At 49.5% G+C, this 18,682-nt stretch overlaps 1 protein-coding gene across 1 annotated transcript; it reads right to left on the bottom strand.

The window, feature by feature from the left end:
* Positions 1-2,118: 2,118 nt before the first annotated feature.
* SLITRK2 (SLIT and NTRK like family member 2) lies at positions 2,119-4,695 on the bottom strand. The gene has a single exon (XM_032228268.1). The coding sequence runs from the start codon at positions 4,693-4,695 to the stop codon at positions 2,119-2,121; it is 2,577 nt and encodes an 858-aa protein (XP_032084159.1).
* Positions 4,696-18,682: the final 13,987 nt, after the last annotated feature.

The following is an 18,682-nucleotide window of genomic DNA, read 5'->3' as shown; positions in this document are numbered from 1 at the left end:
GTCCATGACGGAACTCAGAACACCCTGAGTTTTTCACAACAAGTGAAAACTTGGATGAACAAGATCCACGAATATCGCCATTTTACCAGTGTCAAACTGCTTTGGATTCTAGGTTGAGCACCTAAACTAGAAATTAATTCATGAACAAGAGAGGCTTGCAAAGTCTTCTGGAACCAGCAGGGATGGGCAACTAGAGCTTAGCGTAGGTATAAGTCCTGCTATTTGGATACTAAAAAAATGTAGTTTGTTCAGTTTTAGACAATATTCTAGGCTGGAGATTCTCAACCTATTCTTCACTACCTAACCCCGTTAAATACCTTTTGCGGCCGTGAAACATTAAGACTTCACTCAAGATTTATATCATAATGTTTCTTCAAACCTTCATGGACTCCCTGTGATGACATCATGTCCCCCAGGGACCCCATACGTTGAGAGCCAACGTTCTACAACCCTAACTTATGAACAACAATACAATGAGAAAACAATGCCAGATGTGTGGCTACTGCCCAAGAGAACATCTTTAGGAATATAGCTCAATAAAGAAAAAAACAGCGAGACTTCAAAAATACTAATTTGAGACTTCGCTTGTTGGGCCAAATTTAGAATCAACTGGGAAAGGAGAAAGACTGATTATGTGTAAACCAAAAAGGCCCTTATATTTTTTACAGTATAGTTGTATACAAGCCCTTACAATTGTTCCCCTCTCCCCTTATAGAAAGGCCTATGGGAAAATCCATACTGGTTTGATGTGATTTCTATAAACAAACATGACATCTGGAATTAAAAAATAGTATTTTCTCCCTGTCATGTCATTCAATATATATACATACAACATATATATCTACACAAACATACACACACATGGAGAGAGATATAACATATGTGTGTTGGTATATATTTGTGGATATGTGTATATATACACACATGTACATATATGTATGTGTACAAATACACACACACAAACACACACACACACACAAACATATATATTTCCCAAACACTGGAAATGGAAACTCGTGGCTTTAAATGTATAAAAATATCTAATTTTAATATATTACAAGTAAAGTAATGTTCTCTTCATTAGGTGAATGATCTGAAAAAAACACTGAACATTATAACGGTGTTAGGAGCTGCAGCTTAACAAATATAGGAGGCCTGTGGATTTTGTGTTAATTTTTTTCTTTTAAAGAACTATTACTAGAACTTTAAAATGGTTCTTTCTTTTAAAGTGAGAGAGCTGGATACCCCAAATCCACTCCAAAATCCTGAAGTCATTTTCGAAATGTATGTAAAATCAGGCCAGAAATAAAAAATGGAACAAAAGAACATGTTTTACAGTTCGGTCCATAAAAAAACTTCAGACATAAACTCTCTTGACGTGGGAATTTGTTTGCCGATTAAGCAATCACCCCTTGTAGCAAAGCAGGGCCGAGATCCGGTTTACACACTTCCCCTAAGTAAAACATAAAATACATTTACCTTCAGATCATGACGTGATGATTTGCATTTAAAGTGCAAAGACACTTTAACGCGCACATACAAATGTGATGCCCAGTGCTTGTACTTGACCATTGAAAAAGGAGAACTGTCGATATTTTTATTTACAAAATAAAATAAAAAAAGGGAGGGAAGGAGGGAAAGAGACTTCCTAATCTAGGGAAGGAAGGACAGAACATCCGTTTCAGACATTATGTTTTCCATCTCAATGCTCTGGATGGGGCCCTGGATGTCGAGAGAACCTTTTCATATCATCTCTTCGTCTTTTCCCCTAAACCAATTCAAATGTTCCAAGAAGAAACATTCATTCAGCTCTTTAAAAAGGCCGAAAGGGGGGGGGAGAAGGAGGAAGATATGCAAAATCATAACAATAGTAATAATTATAATAACTTAAAGGGAGTTTAGTAGAAGACACCGATCCCAAAAAACCTGGCCTGGTCTGAAAATGTCTTCATGGATGATGATGGATGAGGGGAAAAAAACCACCCCAAAATATTATTCTTATTCTGGGACCAATTTCATTGGAAATCTTCAGTTCAGGTCTTGCTCTTTTTCAAAGACTTTCCCCACCCATCCGATGCAACCCTCCCCTCCCCCAGGTCTTTTCCCCCCCTCCCCATTTCACAACTGACTAATGGCAGTTTGTTTTTCCAACACTTCGAGGTAATCCGGTTCGGCCTGCAACTTTCCGTGCAGCAAAGGGAGATCGGGTTTGGAGAGTTCCGTAAAATACTTCCTCGGAGTCCCATACAAAACCGTTTTGTTGAGCCTGTCTTGGTTTTGTCGCCTGGACTCGTAGGAAGGGGCAAACTGCCTTTTGGGGAGGGTGCAGAAATTATATTGGACCATGCTTCCGCTGGGCAGCTCCTTCACCCTCTCCACCAAGTTTTGATACAGCAGTTCGGGCTCTCTGGAAAAGGACTGCTTCTCCAACATGTCCGCCGCGGTGATGGTGAAGGCGAAGCTGGTAGAGTCGTCCTTCTTCGGCTCCAGGTTACTGTAGTTAAACTCGTGGAGGTTCCTGTAGTAAGCGACGGGGTCTCCTTCCTTCTGCATGTAGATTGGATTCTGGCACATATCGCCAACGGGAGGTGGGATGTAATTATAGACGTGCCCTTCCGCTTTCTCATGGGCCTCGCTGTTGTAGCACCCGTACTGCAGTTGGAAGGAACTGACGTCCAAGTTGTTGGCACTGCTGGGCACGCTTGGCAGCCCCTTGCGGCGCTTGAGAACAAAGACAAAGAGCCCAGCCCCGAAGCAGACCGACAAAATAAACACAACCAGAAGGCCCAAAATTAAGACGGAGAGGGGGACTTCGGTCCGCATTTCCGGAAAGGCGCTGGGGAAGATACTGAAGGCTGATGGCATGTCGGTGTTCAGATTGAGGGACAAGAGAGAAGAATCTAAGAGATTGGGGTTCTCGGGGCAGATGACCTCTTTGCTCAAGGTCTTGAGATGTTCTCCAGCGTGCTTGGCAGGAGAGTCACAGACCACTTCGTTGATGACCACCGGACTTCCTGACTGCTGATTGTTTTGCTCGGTGACTTGTTCTATCCAGTACCTCAAGCCCATGATGTCACAAGTACAGTCCCAAGGGTTTTCTTGAAGGTCGATCTGAATTAGGGCCGAAAGCTGGTCGAGGACACCTTGCACGGGAAGATGCGAGAAATGGTTATTTCTCAGGTTGAGTCTAGTCAAGGTGGTGCCTCCAAAGACATGGTCCGGCAGGGACCTCAAGAGGTTGTTGTTCAAAAAGAGGAGGTGAAGATTGCCCAGCGCATCAAAGGTGCGTGGCAGGATCTCTTTAATCACGTTATACTCTAAATAGAGATACTGTAAGCTGTGGAGCCCTTCGAACATGGAAGGATACAAGACCTCAAGGTAGTTACCGTTGAGATAAAGCCGGCGTAAACTGGTGAGGTTAGAAAAGGCACCTTCTTGGATCACAGCGATCCTATTGTTTCCCAAATGTAACAAGTCCAGGGATGGATAGTCCACGAGATCACTTTTATAGATCGTTTGCAAGTAATTGCTTGTCAAATAGAGTTTCTTTGGGCTGGTGGGCTTGGGGTGGAGATCAGAGATGTTGCCAATCCTTTTCTCCTGGCAGTTGACGTTCAACCCATTGTCAGAACTTTGTGAGGTGCAAGCGCAAAGATTTGGGCAAGTTAAGGGCACGGGAGATTTCGTTTGATAAACCATGATGGGCCCAAAAATCTGCCGGTCTTTAGACACGGTGACCCGTGGGGTTGGACGGTTCCTGGTTTTGGGTGGGCGGCTGGCTTTGGGAGCCCTGGTGGCCCCGACAGCAGAGTTAACTGTTGGGGGAAACCTCTGGAGGTGTGTGTCTGAGTGGGGAGGGTATTTCTCCCTTGGGTTGGCCTCGCCCACACCTTTTCGGGGGCAGAGGTCCTGCCTGGTGAGTTGGGTGACATCTTTGCCGTGCAACCGGAAAGGGGTCTCGCACACAATCTCCCCAACGAAGACCGTGATGGTATCTAGCCAGGCTTTGAGAGGCAGGAGGTCACAGGTACAGTTCCACGGGTTCTCCTCCAGCTGGATTTCCATAATCCCTCCGATGTGCTCCAAGACGCCAGCAAAAGGCATCATTTTTAGCCGGTTCCCTCTAAGGTCCAGGTGGGTCAGGAGGACAAAACGAAAGACGTTGCTAGGGAGGGATAACAACAGGTTGTCATTGAGGATCAGCACCTTCAGCTTGTTGAGTTTGCTGAAAGCGCCCGCCTCAATGGCAGCGATGTAGTTGTAGTCGGCCTGGAGATACTCCAGGCTCTCTAAGCCGAGGAAGGTGTCCTCCCGCAGGATCTCCAGCTTGTTGTTGTTGAGGTGCAGCCTCTTAAGAATCCGAAGGCCCAGGAAGGCCCCCGTTCGAATCTCTTCCATGTCGTTGTAACCCAAGTGGAGCGTCACGGCATTGGAGTAGTTGACGAACTCGTTGGGGTAGAGCCGGGCGAAGGCATTCCCGTTGAGAAAGAGCTGGTAGATCTTGGACGGGGGAGGCAGGAGGAGGCCGACGGTGGTAAATCCCTTGTTTTCACAATTAATATTCAGCACGTTCTCCTTCTCCTCGCAAGGGCAGCGGCTCTTGCTGCAAATGTCTTTGGCAGGCTTGCGGCTCTCCGTGGTCGGCGCGATCCCAGCTACTGTGAACACGCTCAGCAGCCAAACTCCCTTCTGCATCTTTATGGAGCCTGGAGCCCACCTTCCGTGCCAAGAGTCAAGCCTTGAGGGGGGGGCAGAAAAAAGGAGGCCCGTCAATCAAACAGCACCCAACTCTACGGGAGGCAATGCAGCAACAACAACGCGACACCATCCTCCAGGGTCAGCCTCACCCCCCCCCCGGCTTCCATGCCTTTTGGGGCCTCCTCAAGAGGAAGGGGCCTCTGCTCTTTGTACCCCACCTGGACCCCCTCACTCCCTTCACCACCGGAGCTCTGATTCCTTGGGCTGCTCTTCAGGGTTCTTCCTTTCCCTCTAGGGAGGGGGAAAATGCAAAAGTTGTCCTCTTCTGCCTTTTCCCCCTCCCCACCCCTCCAAAATATTGGGGGGGGAGAGAGAGGAAGAGGTTTCGATCTGCTCAGACCCAACAGCCTTTTTCTCTCCATCACCCCCCCCCCCCCAAAAAAAACTCCATTCCTCTTTTCTCTTCTCCGGGGGTGGCCACATTAGGATGGGAATTTTCGGACTCAACTGGCGCTTCACTTCTGCAGCTCTTGCCCTCTCTCTTCCTCTCGTGCCATGGAAACTCTTTTTGTGTAGGGAAGGAGCCAGGCACATCACCCCTCCCCCCCCGGGGCTTTACTGCAGCCAGCCCCCCTTACCCTCCATTTCCAGTTTAACCAATAGCTTTTGGTGCAGGCAAAAAGATGTGTTTTCTTTCTTTCACCCCCACAGTTCCACTTGGCCTAATTATGCCCAACGGGGACCCATCAAAGAGTTGAGGGACATCATCAAGTGTCCTGTTGGGGAAGACTCGCCCATCTTCCACTAGGAAAGGTGGAGGGAAAGGAACAGGAGATAAGCCTCCCTCCCCTTGGAGGGTTCTCTTGAGACCCCTCCCCATGACTCTGGGGTGGGGAACCTCCCTCCACTGCTCTTTAATTCGCCGTTGGGGAGACAGGATGGGTCCTATCCAGAAGCCCAAACGCTCTTTCCAAAGGAGACCACCAAGCTGTCGATTCTACAGAATTTACTTCTCTTGCTTCTGCCTATCCATCACGGACCCGCCTTCCCTGTTCAATCCGCGGCTTGGTGGTTTTAAAAAAAGAAATTGTGGAGGAGAGAAGGAATTGGGGTGGGGGGGGGGGAGGTGTTGCAGGGGAGTTGCTCTCTTTCTTTCCTTGGGAATCTTGGGAGGGAACGGGGAATTCAAGATACCCCTCTCCACCCCTGGTAGCGTCTCCGGCTTGAAATTCCGCGAGTTTCCGTCAAGGTAGTTCAGGAGAGACGCACTGGAGGAGGAGGAAGACCTAAAGCAACTCAATGCAATCCCCCCCCTCCCAAAAAAATAAGCCTCATCACCGGGACCTCAAATTAACTTTGTAGCCCCGCTCCCCCATCGCCGACACTTTGCTGCACCCCCCCTCCCCAAGAGGCGGAGAGGGGGTTGAAGGAAACGAAGCCCCCACCCCAAGAACTACCAGCAAACGGTGAGAGCCTCCAGTTTCGAGTCCACCCGCAGCGGACGGAGACCCCCTTCCCCGCACCCGCTCTTGCCTTCGACTTCCGAACTGCCAAGCTCAGAAACCGTCCCCCATGCCCCCACCCCCGCAAAAAAATCTCCTTTGCAGAACCACCCACGCCCCGCGCCCGCAGAGCCGCCGGCTCCTTTGCGCTACTCACTCATCCGGAGAATCGCAATCTCTCCGCCTTGGCCCGGGCGCGCAGCCACGAGGTCAGCATCTTCCGCGGCGGGCAAGGCAGACGCAAGCCGAAGCAGCAAAAGCAGAAGCAGCTAAAGCCGGGGCGGGCAAGCGGGCTTGCAAAGCGAGCGAGCGAGGAAGGGCGGGCAGAGCTGGGCACGGGCTGGGGCTGCGCCACCCCCGCTTCCCCCAGCGCGGAGAGGCGGGCGAGACCCTCTCTCTCTCTCTCTTTGCCAAACGCCCCGAGCGAGCGTGCAAACGAGGCTGGCTAGTAAGTGTGGCGCGAGAGATGCGCGGGTGGGCGGAGGAGGAGGAAGAAGAGGAGGAGGAGGAAGAAAAAGAAGAATAGAAGGAGGAGGAGGACGAAGAAGAGGAGGAGGAGGAGGAGGAGGAAGAAAAAGAAGAATAGAAGGAGGAGGAGGACGAAGAAGAGGAGGAGGAGGAGGAGGAGGAGGAGGAGGAGGAGGAGGAGGAGGAAAAAGAAGAATAGAAGGAGGACGAAGAAGAGGAGGAGAAGGAGGAGGAGGAAGAGAAGAAGAGGAGGAGGAAGAGGCGCGCAGTCCTTCCGACGGGGCGAAGAGGGCCGGCGCGCAGATCTCGGCTCGCCCGAGCTTCTCTCCGCTCCCGCGGCGCCTCCAGACCTCTGAGTTACTTCGGCTGCCTGCGGGCAGGCTGGCCTCCTCGCGCGGAGCCAGCGCGGCTGACGTCACGCGTGGGGCTGGTCTTGCCCGGCCGTGGGGCGGAGGGAGAGGGGGGGGCAGAGGGATGCACGGGCGGGGGGGCCGGCTCAAGGCGCAGATTCCGTCCAGCGCCGCTCTCCAGCTGCTGAAAAGGGGCGGGGGGGGGGGCAGCCGCGGCGCCCTATTTCGGGTGGGGGTGGGGGTGGATCAGGAAAATGGGGCAATTAGTTCGGGTTAGGGGGAGGGGTTCGCGGGGAGAGGGGAGGGACAATGCGGCCTATAGAAGAGGAGTGGGGGGATGAGGATGGGCGCTCCTCTCCGGAGTGGGGTGTGAGACTTCTCCCCCTCCCTCCGGGAACGATGGGAGTTTCAGCTTAAGGAATCTGGAGGGTGCCAGGGGAGCGGGAGCCCAGGCTGGGGATGATGGGAGTTCTATCCCAGCCAATGAGAGAGTGGGCTCAGTGGCTTTCTTACAGAACAAGCCCAGAGAGCACCAAAGACAATACAGTTCAACACATAATCTCTTCTGCATTGGAGAGTGCCTGGGGATGAGGAGCTGGGGATGATGGGAGTTTTAGTCCAGGGCATCTAGAGTATGCAAAGGCGGACACTGGCGCTTGATTTGTTTTCAGGGTAAAGGAAATTAAAAGGACCAGAAACAAATCTCATGGCTGGCTCCTTTAGAGAGGAAGAAAGGGGGGGGAGGGTGCATTTGCTCCAAGTGTAAGGGTTCTCCTCCAAAAGGGGGGAGGGGGGAGTTTCAGGAATTGGAGTGTCCGATCTCCCCCAAACACACAAACACATTTTTTTTCACTGCAAAGCAGTCAAAGTTAACCATGAAAACTTATGTTCTCTGCCAGCTGAACTGTTAAGAATAAATGGGGAGGTTAATGGAAGACAAGGGCTAGGAGGAGGAGGAGGAGGAGGAGGAGGAGGAGAGGAAGAGGAGGAGAGGAAGAAGAGGAAGAGGAAGAGAAGGAGGGAGAGAGGAGGAGAAGATGAGGAGGAGGAAGAGGGGAAGAGGAGGAGAAGGAAAAGGAGAGAGAAAAAAGGCGGGTTGTCTGATTTTAAAATTTAGCTCCCTGGGTGGAGTAAGGAGAGATTTAGACCTAAAGGGTTTCTCCCTTGGAACAAAAGGACCATGAGATGTTTTCTCCACCTACCCGCAATGTGCCGGGTCCCTTTTATTGCTATTTCATGCAGCGTTTGCCCTTCTAACATTTTCTCTTATCGACCTATTCTTCTCCCCCTTCCCCATAATCTCCCCTCTCCCCACCCTGGCTGAAATCATTTTGCTGTGAAACTTGGACATGTTAAAACCCATTTAGTGGGTCTTCTCCACCCCAGGAACAATTTCCATCCGAACGGCCATCCTTATCAATACCATCCCATTGAATTCATTCTCATGCTCTGGGTGAGAAAGGAATCCCCCATAAGAAGAAAAAGGAGGCAATCTCTACCTCTAAGCCAGCACTAAACCCGTGAAGAAAATTCTACTCTCTGTTGTAATCATCAGAATAGTACTCAGTTTGAGCTTCTGGCTGCTACCTCTTTTGAGTCTTTTCTGGATCATATCACACATAATGATGCACCCTTTGGATGAGCTGAGCCACACATAATGGGACACACTGAATCTAATTTCAATGCGCCCCCAAAAAAGCTCAATGGGAGCCACGCAACTCAATTGCTTTGATCCATCCTATTGAGATTCAACCTGGAAATAAGGAGGAATTTTCTGGCCAATCCATCGATGGGACAGAAGTTGCCTTTGGAAGTTGTGGGAGCTTCATCATTGGAGGCTATCAAGAAGAGATTGGACACTATAAAAAAGATGTTGAGACTCTAGAAAGAGTGCAGAGAAGAGCAACCAAGATGATTAGGGGACTGGATGCTCTAACATACGATGAACGGTTGCAGGAACTGGACATGGCTATTCTAATGAAGAAAAGGACCAGGGGAGACACGATAGCAGTCTTCCAGTATTTGAGGGGGTGCCCCAGAGAGGAGGGGGTTAAGCTATTTTCCAAACCACCCAAAAGCCAGACAAGGAATAATGGATGGAAACTGAACAAGGAGAGATTCAACCTAGAAATAAGGATAAATTTTCTGACAGTGAGAGCAATCAACCCATGGAAGAGAAGTTGCCTTCAGAAGTTATGGGAACTCCATCACTGGAAGCTTTCAAGAAGAGACTGGACCGCCATCTATCAGAAATGGTGTAGGGTCTCCTGCTTGGGTTGGGGGTTGGACTAAATGACCTACAAGGTCCCTTCCAACTCTGTTAATCAAGAGTCCTGCAAAAGGAATGTTTAGCATGGGTTTTAAACCAATGTTTAAAGGGAAATGGTACATTTGAGATCAAGGCATTCGTCTTTCTGGATTTGGTTGGGTGTATACTGAGATATATACCCTGTTTTCCTAAAAATAAGACCTCCCTGGATAATAAGGCCAAGCACTTATTTCGGGAGTCAAAAGAAAGTTAAGACCCCGTCTTATTCTGATTTGGTGACCTTATACGAGGAGGAGGAGGAGGAGGAGGAAGAGGAAGAAGAAGAAGAAGAAGAAGAAGAAGAAGAAGAAGAAGAAGAAGAAGAAGAAGAAGAAGAAGGGAAAAGGAGGAGGGAAAGAGAAGGGAAAAGGAGGGGGGAAAGAGAAGGGAAAAGGAGGAAGAGGAGGTGGAAGAGGAAAAGGAAGAAAAGGGGAAAGGAGGAAAAGAAGAAGGAAAACAAAAGAGGAGGAGGAGGAGAAGGAGGAGGAGGAGGAGGAGGAGGAGGAGGAGGAGGAGGAGGAGGAGGAGGAGGAGGAGGAGGAGGAGGAGGAAAATTCACGGAAGCTTTGTGGATTCTCCGTATTTAGAGTCTGTGTTTCCATCTCTAGCAGCTGCTGGGAAAAACAGGGGAATTAAAATTCACACCCTGTTTATGGCTTCCTGGGAAGCCTTTGGCCGACTCTTTCTCGCCTGTAATTCACATTGCTGCAGAGTTCCTTGTTTGGATTTAATTCCTGCGTTTCCAAGGAGTGCTGCAGTTTCGCCCGACCGGCATTGAAGCCCAGACTTGAGATGGCAATTTGAGGCATCCTAGCTCCAGAACTGGGCTTACAGGAGTCTCTTCAATTAACTGCAGCAATGGTCTGCAGAACCGTGAAACCGAAGTGCTGGAGATCACGCAACGCTGGTAGGAAATGTGCCCCAACGCGCAATAAATTGATCCTGGAGAGTCACTTTCCTTGGACAAGCGACAATCTGGTTTATTTGTTTCTCTGCCTCTGCATTGGGTGGAATTGGCAGGATTCCTGGCTTCCCAAACAGATCGTCTCCATTCCCTGCTGCAACAGAACACAAAGAGTTTCCAAGGATTGCAATGGGACCTTCCGAAAAGAGGCCTCTTCACTAGGATTAAGTTGCAGCGAACTCAAATAATGTTTCCCCCTTAAACTGGGTGCCCCAGACTTTGAAAGTCTCACAATCAGCGTGAATGTTCGTATTCCGTTCATAGCAATAGCAATAGCAATAGCAGTGGACTTATATACCACTTCATAGGCCTTTCAGGCCTCTCTAAGCGGTTTACAGAGAGTCAGCATATTGCCCCCAACAATCTGGGTCCTCATTTTACCCACCTCGGAAGGATGGAAGGCTGAGTGAACCCTGAGCCGGTGAGATTTGAACCGCTGACCTGCTGATCTAGCAGTAGCCTGCAGTGCTGCATTTAACCACTGCGCCACCTTGGCTCTTAGCAGCCCTTATGGTAGGCGTACATTATTGGACTTTTTAATAAAGGTTTTAACAGATTAACAGAGTTGGAAGGGACCTTGCAGGTCATCTAGTCCAACCCTCTGCCCAAGCAGGAGACCCTACACCATTTCTGACCAATGGCAGTCCAGACTCTTCTTGAAAGCCTCCAGGGATGAAGCTCCCACAAATTCTGAAGGCAACTTCTGTTCCTTTGGTTGATGGTTCTCACGGTCAGAAAATTTCTCCTTATTTCCAGGTTGAATCTTTCCTTGGTCAGTTTCCATCCATTATTCCTTGTCTGACCTTCAGGTGCTTTGGAAAATAACTTGACCCCCTCCTCTCTGGGGCAGCCCCTCAAATATTGGAAGGCTGTTCTCCTGTCTCCCCTGGTTCTTCTCTTCACTAGACCAGCCGTGCCCAGTTCCTGCAACCGTTTATCGTATGTTTTAGCCTCCAGTCCCCTCATCATCCTGGTTGCTCTTCTCTGCACTCTTTCTAGAGTCTCAACTTCTTTTTTATAGTGCGATGACCAAAACTGGATGCAGGATTCTAGATGTGGCCTTACTAAGGCTTTATAGAGTGGTATTAGTACGTCCCTTGATCTTGATTGTATCCCTCTGTTAATTCAATTTAGGATTGCGTTGGGTTTTTGGCTGCCGCTGCACACTGTTGTCTCATATTTAATTGATCTTGGAGTCCGCTAAGACTCCAAGATCCCTCTCAAGGTGAAGATTTCCCTTGTCCAGTCATGTCCGACTCTAGGGGGCAGTGCTCATCTCCGTTTTTTTAATGGAGGGAGCCAGGGTTCCCCTAAGATGCTTGCATGGTCATTTGACTGGCATGGCTATATTTCAAGGCATACAGACCGCTGTTACCTTCCCACAAAAGTGGTACCTATTTATCTACTTACTTTATCTTTTTATCGACTTGTATTTGCATGCTTTCCAACAGCTAGGTCGCAACGCATCACGTGGGCAGGAGCTGGGGCAAGGACAGGAGCTCACCCCGTCGCACAGTGCTCGAGTCCCTTACTGGGGGGGTCTCAACTTTCCAGCCAACAAGCTCAGTTTTAACTTTTTATTACTCCCCAAACCCCAGGAAGTCTTTGAAAGAATTCTTGGCATGCAAGAGAACTAGTATGGTGTTGTTGAAAGCATTGACCTCTGCAACAGCCATTCGGCTTTCTACTTATGATGATGATCATTGCAGGTTGTGGAGAAAGTCCCACTCCAGCTTTTAATGAAAGAATGAAGAATTAGGCAGAGGTGTCTTGATGAGGACTTGCCGTGTTGGCTTTCTTTTATGCAACACATGTATTCCTCGACTTAAAACAGTTTACTTAGTGACAGTTTAGGGTTACAACAGCAGTGAAAATAGCAACTTGTGACAAGTTAAGTGTTTTTCACACTGAACGACCGTTGCAGCATCGTCATGATCAAAATTCAGAAAGCTTGGTGACTGATTCACATTTATGATGGTTGCCGTGTCTTGGGAACATAGCAATAGCAATAGCAGTTAGACTTATATACTGCTTCATAGGGCTTTCAGCCCTCTCTAAGCGGTTTACAGAGTCAGCATATCGCCCCCACAGTCTGGGTCCTCATTTCACCCACCTCGGAAGGATGGAAGGCTGAGTCAACCTTGAGCCGATGAGATTTGAACCGCCGAACTGCAGATAGCAGTCAGCTGAAGTGGCCTGCAGTACTGCACTCTAACCACTGCGCCACCTCGGCTCTTCCCCTTTGGATAAACTGGATTCACGTAACCACTGTATGATTCACTCAACAACTGTGACAAGAAAAGTTGTAAAACAGGGGAAAACTCACTTAACTGTCTCCCTTTGCGACATAAATTCTGGCCTCCATTGTCGTCGTAAGTTGAGGATTACCTGTAATTCAAGGTACCAGCCCCTGACACCCACTTTTGCATCTGAGAATCCAAAATTCAGGGCAATCCAATGAGACACGGAGAGTTTGGAAGGTCAACGGGAGACACACACATTTTACACAGAACTACACTATGTTTCTGTGAAATCTTCTTTTTTCCCCCTCCCCTCGGTTCCATGAGCTTTTGATTTACTGCATTAATATTACTTTTTGTTTTCGTTCTGACTGCTCATCCATTTTTTGGTTGAAATGAAGGACATTACATTTTTGAACGCTGTGACCAGAAAAGAGGATTTAGAGTCATCTTATGCTTGAGTGGGAAGTGTAAAAACCACAATTTCTAGGGAATGCCACCTCTCTGCTTCTGTAAAATACTTCTTGCAGCTTTCTCCTGCCTGGAGCTATCCATATCAAGTGATGGGATTTCCCCCTCCTCCTTCGGAAACACACACAGGCCAACTGAATCATCTATTTCACTGGATCATCGGAGTTCTTATGTTGCCATAAAGGATTAAGGTCCAACACTCACCCACCATAAATCCCCTCGACCCTTTTCTGGCACCAATTTAGGATGCCTCTGGAGATTTCCATTCATCCAGGTCCTGGTTCTCCCAAAGATGCTTTTTTCCCCCCAAAAGGCAACCAGACTTTCTGTTTTTTCTTTGAAGATGTTTCACTTCTCATCCCAGAAGCTTTCATTTCATTTCATTTTTTTTCATTTATTAAGACTTATAGGCCGCCCTTCTCCCTGAGGGGACTCAGGGCGGCTTACAATCATAAGGGAAGGGTGTGCAGCAACAAGGGACAAACAATAAGTGACCAAAAATAAAATAGTAAAACCACAACATGCATTCAACAGTCAACACTCGGGCGGGTAAATTGGAAACCTATCCCCAGGCCTGCTGGGAGAGCCAGGTCTTGAGGGCTGTGCGGAAGGTCTGGATGGTGGTGAGGGTACGAATCTCAACGGGGAGATCGTTCCACAGGGTCGGAGCTGCAACAGAAAAGGCTCTCCTCCGTGTAGTCGCCAGTCGACATTGACTGGCGGATGGAATCCGGAGGAGGCCCAGCCTGTGTGATCTAATCGGTCGGAGGGAGGTAATCGGCAGAAGGCGGTCTCTCAAATATCCAGATCCACTACCATGGAGTGCTTTAAAGGTGGTCATCAGTACCCTGAAGCGCACCCGGAGACCGACAGGTAGCCAGTGCAGCTCGCGGAGGATGGGTGTAATGTGGGCGAACCGCGGTGCGCCCACTATCACTCGCGCGGCTGCATTCTGGACTAACTGCAGTCTCCGGATGCTCTTCAAGGGCAACCCCATGTAGAGCCCATTGCAGTATTCCAGCCTAGAGATCACAAGGGCTCGAGTGACTGTTGTGAGAGCCTCCCGGTTCAGGTAGGGCCGCAACTGTCGGACCAGGCGAACCTGGGCAAATGCCCCCCTGGTCACAGCCGTCAGCTGATGGTCGAAAGTCAGCTGTGAATCCAGGAGGACTCCTAAGTTACGGACCCTGTCTGAGGGGTATAAAATTTGACCCCCCAGCCTGAGTGTTGGAATGTCAGCCAAATTATTGGGAGGGAAGCACAACAGCCACTCGGTCTTGTCCGGGTTGAGTACCAGTTTGTTAGCGCTCATCCAGCTCTTAACGGCCTCAAGGCCCTGGTTCATCACGTCCACCGCTTCATTGAGTTGGCACGGGGCGGACAGATACAATTGTGTATCGTCCGCGTATTGGTGGTATTTTATCCCGTGCCTCCGAATGATCTCGCCCAGCGGTTTCATGTATATGTTAAATAGTAGGGGGGATAAGACCGAACCCTGCGGCACCCCATATGTTAGGGGCCTCAGGGACGATCTCTGCCCCCCGACCAACACCGACTGCGACCTGTCCGAGAGGTAAGAGGAGAACCACTGCAAAACAGTGCCTCCCACCCCCACCTCCCGCAGTCGTCGCAGAAGGATACCATGGTCGATGGTATCGAACGCCGCTGAGAGGTCAAGGAGAACCAGGATGGACGCATGGCCTCCATCTCTGGCCCTCCAGAGATCATCGGTCAATGCGACCAAAGCGGTTTCTGTGCTGTAACCAGGTCTGAAGCCGGACTGGAAGGGGTCAAGGTAACTAGCTTCCTCCAAGGCCTGTTGAAGCTGGAAGGCCACCACCTTCTCAACAACCTTCCCAATAAAGGGGAGGTTGGAGACAGGACGATAGTTGTTTAAAATGGCTGGATCCAAGGATGGTTTCTTCAGGAGGGGTCTCACCACCGCCGTTTTAAGTGCGGCGGGGAAGTGCCCCTCCCGAAGGGAGGCGGTCACGACCACCTGGATCCAGCCATGTGTCACCTCCCTGCTGTTGGCAACCAGCCAGGAGGGACACGGGTCCATAATGCAGGTGGAGGCGCTTACAGCTCGAATGGCCTTGTCCACATCCCCAGAGGCAACATCCTGGAACTCAACCCAGTGATGGTTTGCCAAGTAAACCCCCTGTGTCCCGGCTGGATCTACTGCGGTGGAGTCCAAGTCTGACCGAAACCGAGCAACTTTGTCCACCAGGAACTGGGCATAGTCCTCAGCCCTACCCTGCAAGGGATCTCCCACATCCCTCTTATTAAGGAGGGAGCGTGTGATCCTAAACAGGGCGGCTGGGCATGACTCGGTGGATGCAACCAAGGCGGAGATATGCGTTCTTTTGGCATCTCTTAGTGCCCGGATGTAATCCTTGGTGCAGGTGGTCAGAAGTGCCCGTTTCGCCTCGGACCTATCGGACCTCCACAGGTGTTCTAGGCGTCTCCTCCGGCGCTTCTTCTCCCGGAGTTCCTCGGTGAACCAAGGAGGTCTCCGGGATCCACTGGCCCAGAGGGGCCGTAGTGGCGCAATCCGGTCAAGAGACTCCGATGCCACCGAATGCCAGGCGGCTACCAGAGTCTCCGCCGAACTGTGGGCGAGAGTGTCGGGAATTACCCCAAGCTCCGTCTGGAACCTCAAAGGCTCCATAAGTCGCCTGGGGCGGAACCACCTGGTCGGTTCCTCCTCCCTACGGTGGGGGTTTGGCCTCCGGAAGTCAAGCCTCAGTAGGCAGTGGTCTGACCACGACAGGGGTATGATCTCATTACCCCTCAGACCAAGATCACGCATCCACTGCTCCGAGAGCAATACGAGGTCGAGCATGTGACCCGCTGTATGAGTTGGGCCCCGGATTACCTGGGTCAAGCCCATGGCTGTCATGGAAGCCATGAACTCCTGCGCCCCGTCAGAGCGTTCACCGAGCGATGGCAAGTTAAAGTCCCCCAGAACTATAAGCCTGGGGAGCTCAACTGCCAGCTCGGCTACTGACTCGAGGAGCGGGGGGAGGGATGCTGCAACGCAGTTGGGAGGCAGGTACGTTAGCAGCAAACCCACTTGACCCTTGAGGTCCAACTTTATCAGCAGGGACTCACACCCGGCAAGCTCCGGAGCAGGGACCCTACGAGGTAACAGAGACTCCAAGCTTCTTCAGCTCTGACTGGATGGTGGGGAATGGAAGGATTGATACTCCTTGCAGACAACTGGTCATTTGTATCCTTTTAGGGAGTCATTGAGGCCACTTGGAGGTTTACCTGTGAGTGGTGCAAATGGTTCCTGCAGTCTGCAATTTGTTTGGAAATCCATTCATACTCCCACACCATTCCCCCCCCCTCCTTCTCTGTTTATTTCAAGGGAAAACTTGTTGAGATGCTTGGCTCTAAGAACCGAATGAATGAATGAATGAAAATACAACTGCAAAATAATATAATTCATGATCATGTCAGGAACAATGTTTTTCCCGAGCTGGATGCAGTTGGAGAGGAGGAATCTCAAGAGCGTAGATTTCCTTGGGTAGCTTGGAAATCTTCACAGGGCTTTTCCCGAGTCCTGCTAACTAGATGTTGCTCCCAGCACAGATGGTGAGTTATGATTTATTAAACATGGCAGCACCAGGGTGCTTTGTGTTGGCTTTTAAGACAACTTCTATCGGGGAGAGAAAGAGGAGGATCTGGTAGGTATTCAGGAGCCAGAGGAAGCAACCCAGCCATTCTCAAGAACCTGACCTGAATTTAATCAAACCACAGCAACACTCTTACCGAACTTCCAAGGACGCTGGTAGACTTCAGAATACTTGCCGTTGCAGAAGAGAATCCTGGAGAAGCCAAGATGCACCCATTCTCTTTTTAAGGATTCTAGTTTTGTGCAAGAATATAATTTGGGCTGAATTTGGGACAGTCGGCCATTTTAGAAATTAAATTCCTTTGTTTGGCGTTGGGTAACGTGGGACGCGGTGGCTCAGTGGCAAAGACGCTGAGCTTGTCCATCAGAAAGGTTGGCAGTTCGGCGGTTTGAATCCCTAGCGCTGCATAATGGAGCGAGCCCCCGTAAGAGCCGAGGTGGCGCAGTGGTTAGGGTGCAGTACTGCAGGCCACTTCAGCTGGCTGTTATCTGCAGTTCAGCAGTTCTAATCTCACCGGCTCAAGGTTGACTCAGCCTTCCATCCTTCCGAGGTGGGTGAAATGAGGACCCAGACTGTGGGGGGCGATATGCTGACTCTGTAAACCGTTTAGAGGGGGCTGAAAGCCCTATGAAGCGGTATATGTCTAACTGCTATTGCTATTGCTATTACTTGTCCCAGTTTCTGCCAACTTAGCAGTTCAAAAGCATGTAAAAATGCAAGTAGAAGAATAGGAACCACTTTTGGTGGGAAGGGAACAGCATTCCATGCACCTTTGGCATTGATTCATGCCAGCCACATGATCATATGTCTTCAGACATGGCTGGCTCTTCAGCATTGAAACGGAGATGAGCCCCACCCCCTAGACTCGGGAACGACTAGCACATATGTGCGGGGGAACCTTTATCTTAAGGGTGTTTCATCACCTTTCCAACTGTCATAAATATGAGCCAGTTGCCAAGCATTCCAAAATTATGATCCAATGACCACAGGAAGAGTGCAACGGGCGTTACATGCGAAAAACATTTAAGCACAACCTGCACTCTTGAACAAAGCAGAAAAGGAGATGTGACAAGAATAGCTGAGGCTCCCTGGATTTCAACCAAGATGGTATCAGAGTTCCAATTTTTATTCTTTCTTGTGCATTAGTCAGGAATGTGGCCTTCCAATCGGGAGGCTGTGAGTTTGATCCTAGGCAGAGGAAGGCATTTCTCTCTCTGGGCACGATGGGAATATATTATCTGCTGAGCACAACTCCGCTCTGGCGACAGGAAGGGCATCTGGCCATTAAAACACTCTGCTAACTCAATTCAAGGGATTGTGGGGTCGTTAAATGGAGACCATGATGATATATATATTTTAAGAATTAGAACTTGCCTTGGGATGGGATGGGCTGCTCAAACAATGAAGATACTTTGCGTCTAATGGAGCAGGGAAACGTACCGTACATTATTCTACATCTGCACCAAGGATGTGACTGTATGGTTGAGATAGAAGCCTCTAGAATTCTCATAGCTCATTTTGAGATTTAGCATTCTGCATGTTCTCATCAATCAAAATAATTCTGAATTACATATCCATCTGCTTCTAGCTCCTGTGGCATTTCAATGACCTTGTGAATGACTTAGAGTCTCCTCGGCAAATAAAGAGAGCAAATTCCCTGTCTTTGGAACAAACACATATTGTCTCTTTTTTTGAAGCAGCAAATCTTTAATCTCATTAATATTTTAAATGAGACGGAGCTAACGTCTTTGCTTTCAAAATTGCAACTCTGACCTCAGTGAAGGTTAGCGGGGATTTCTGACCATTGGAAGTTGCTCTGAATTGAAGGATGGCGATCAATACTTGGAAAGGTAAAGGACGCGGTGGCTCAGTGGCTAAGACTCTGAGTTTGTCGATCAGAAAGGTCGGCAGTTTGGTGGTTCGAATCCCTAGCTCTGTGTAACGGAGTGAGCTCCCGTGACTTGTCCCAGCTTCTGCCAACCTAGCCGTTTGAAAGCACGTAAAAATGCAAGTAGAAGGATAGGGACCACCTTTGGTGGG

The sequence above is a fragment of the Thamnophis elegans genome, chromosome 12 (genome assembly GCF_009769535.1).
Source record: "Thamnophis elegans isolate rThaEle1 chromosome 12, rThaEle1.pri, whole genome shotgun sequence".
NCBI lineage: Eukaryota > Metazoa > Chordata > Lepidosauria > Squamata > Colubridae > Thamnophis > Thamnophis elegans.
Note: the sequence above shows the minus strand (reverse complement) of the source record. Positions and strands in the feature narration are given on the sequence as shown.

What these genes read in the sequence shown, in the direction of transcription:
- SLITRK2 (XM_032228268.1), bottom strand. Translation starts at nt 4,695, where the DNA reads ATGCAGAAGGGAGTTTGGCTGCTGAGCGTGTTCACAGTAGCTGGGATC.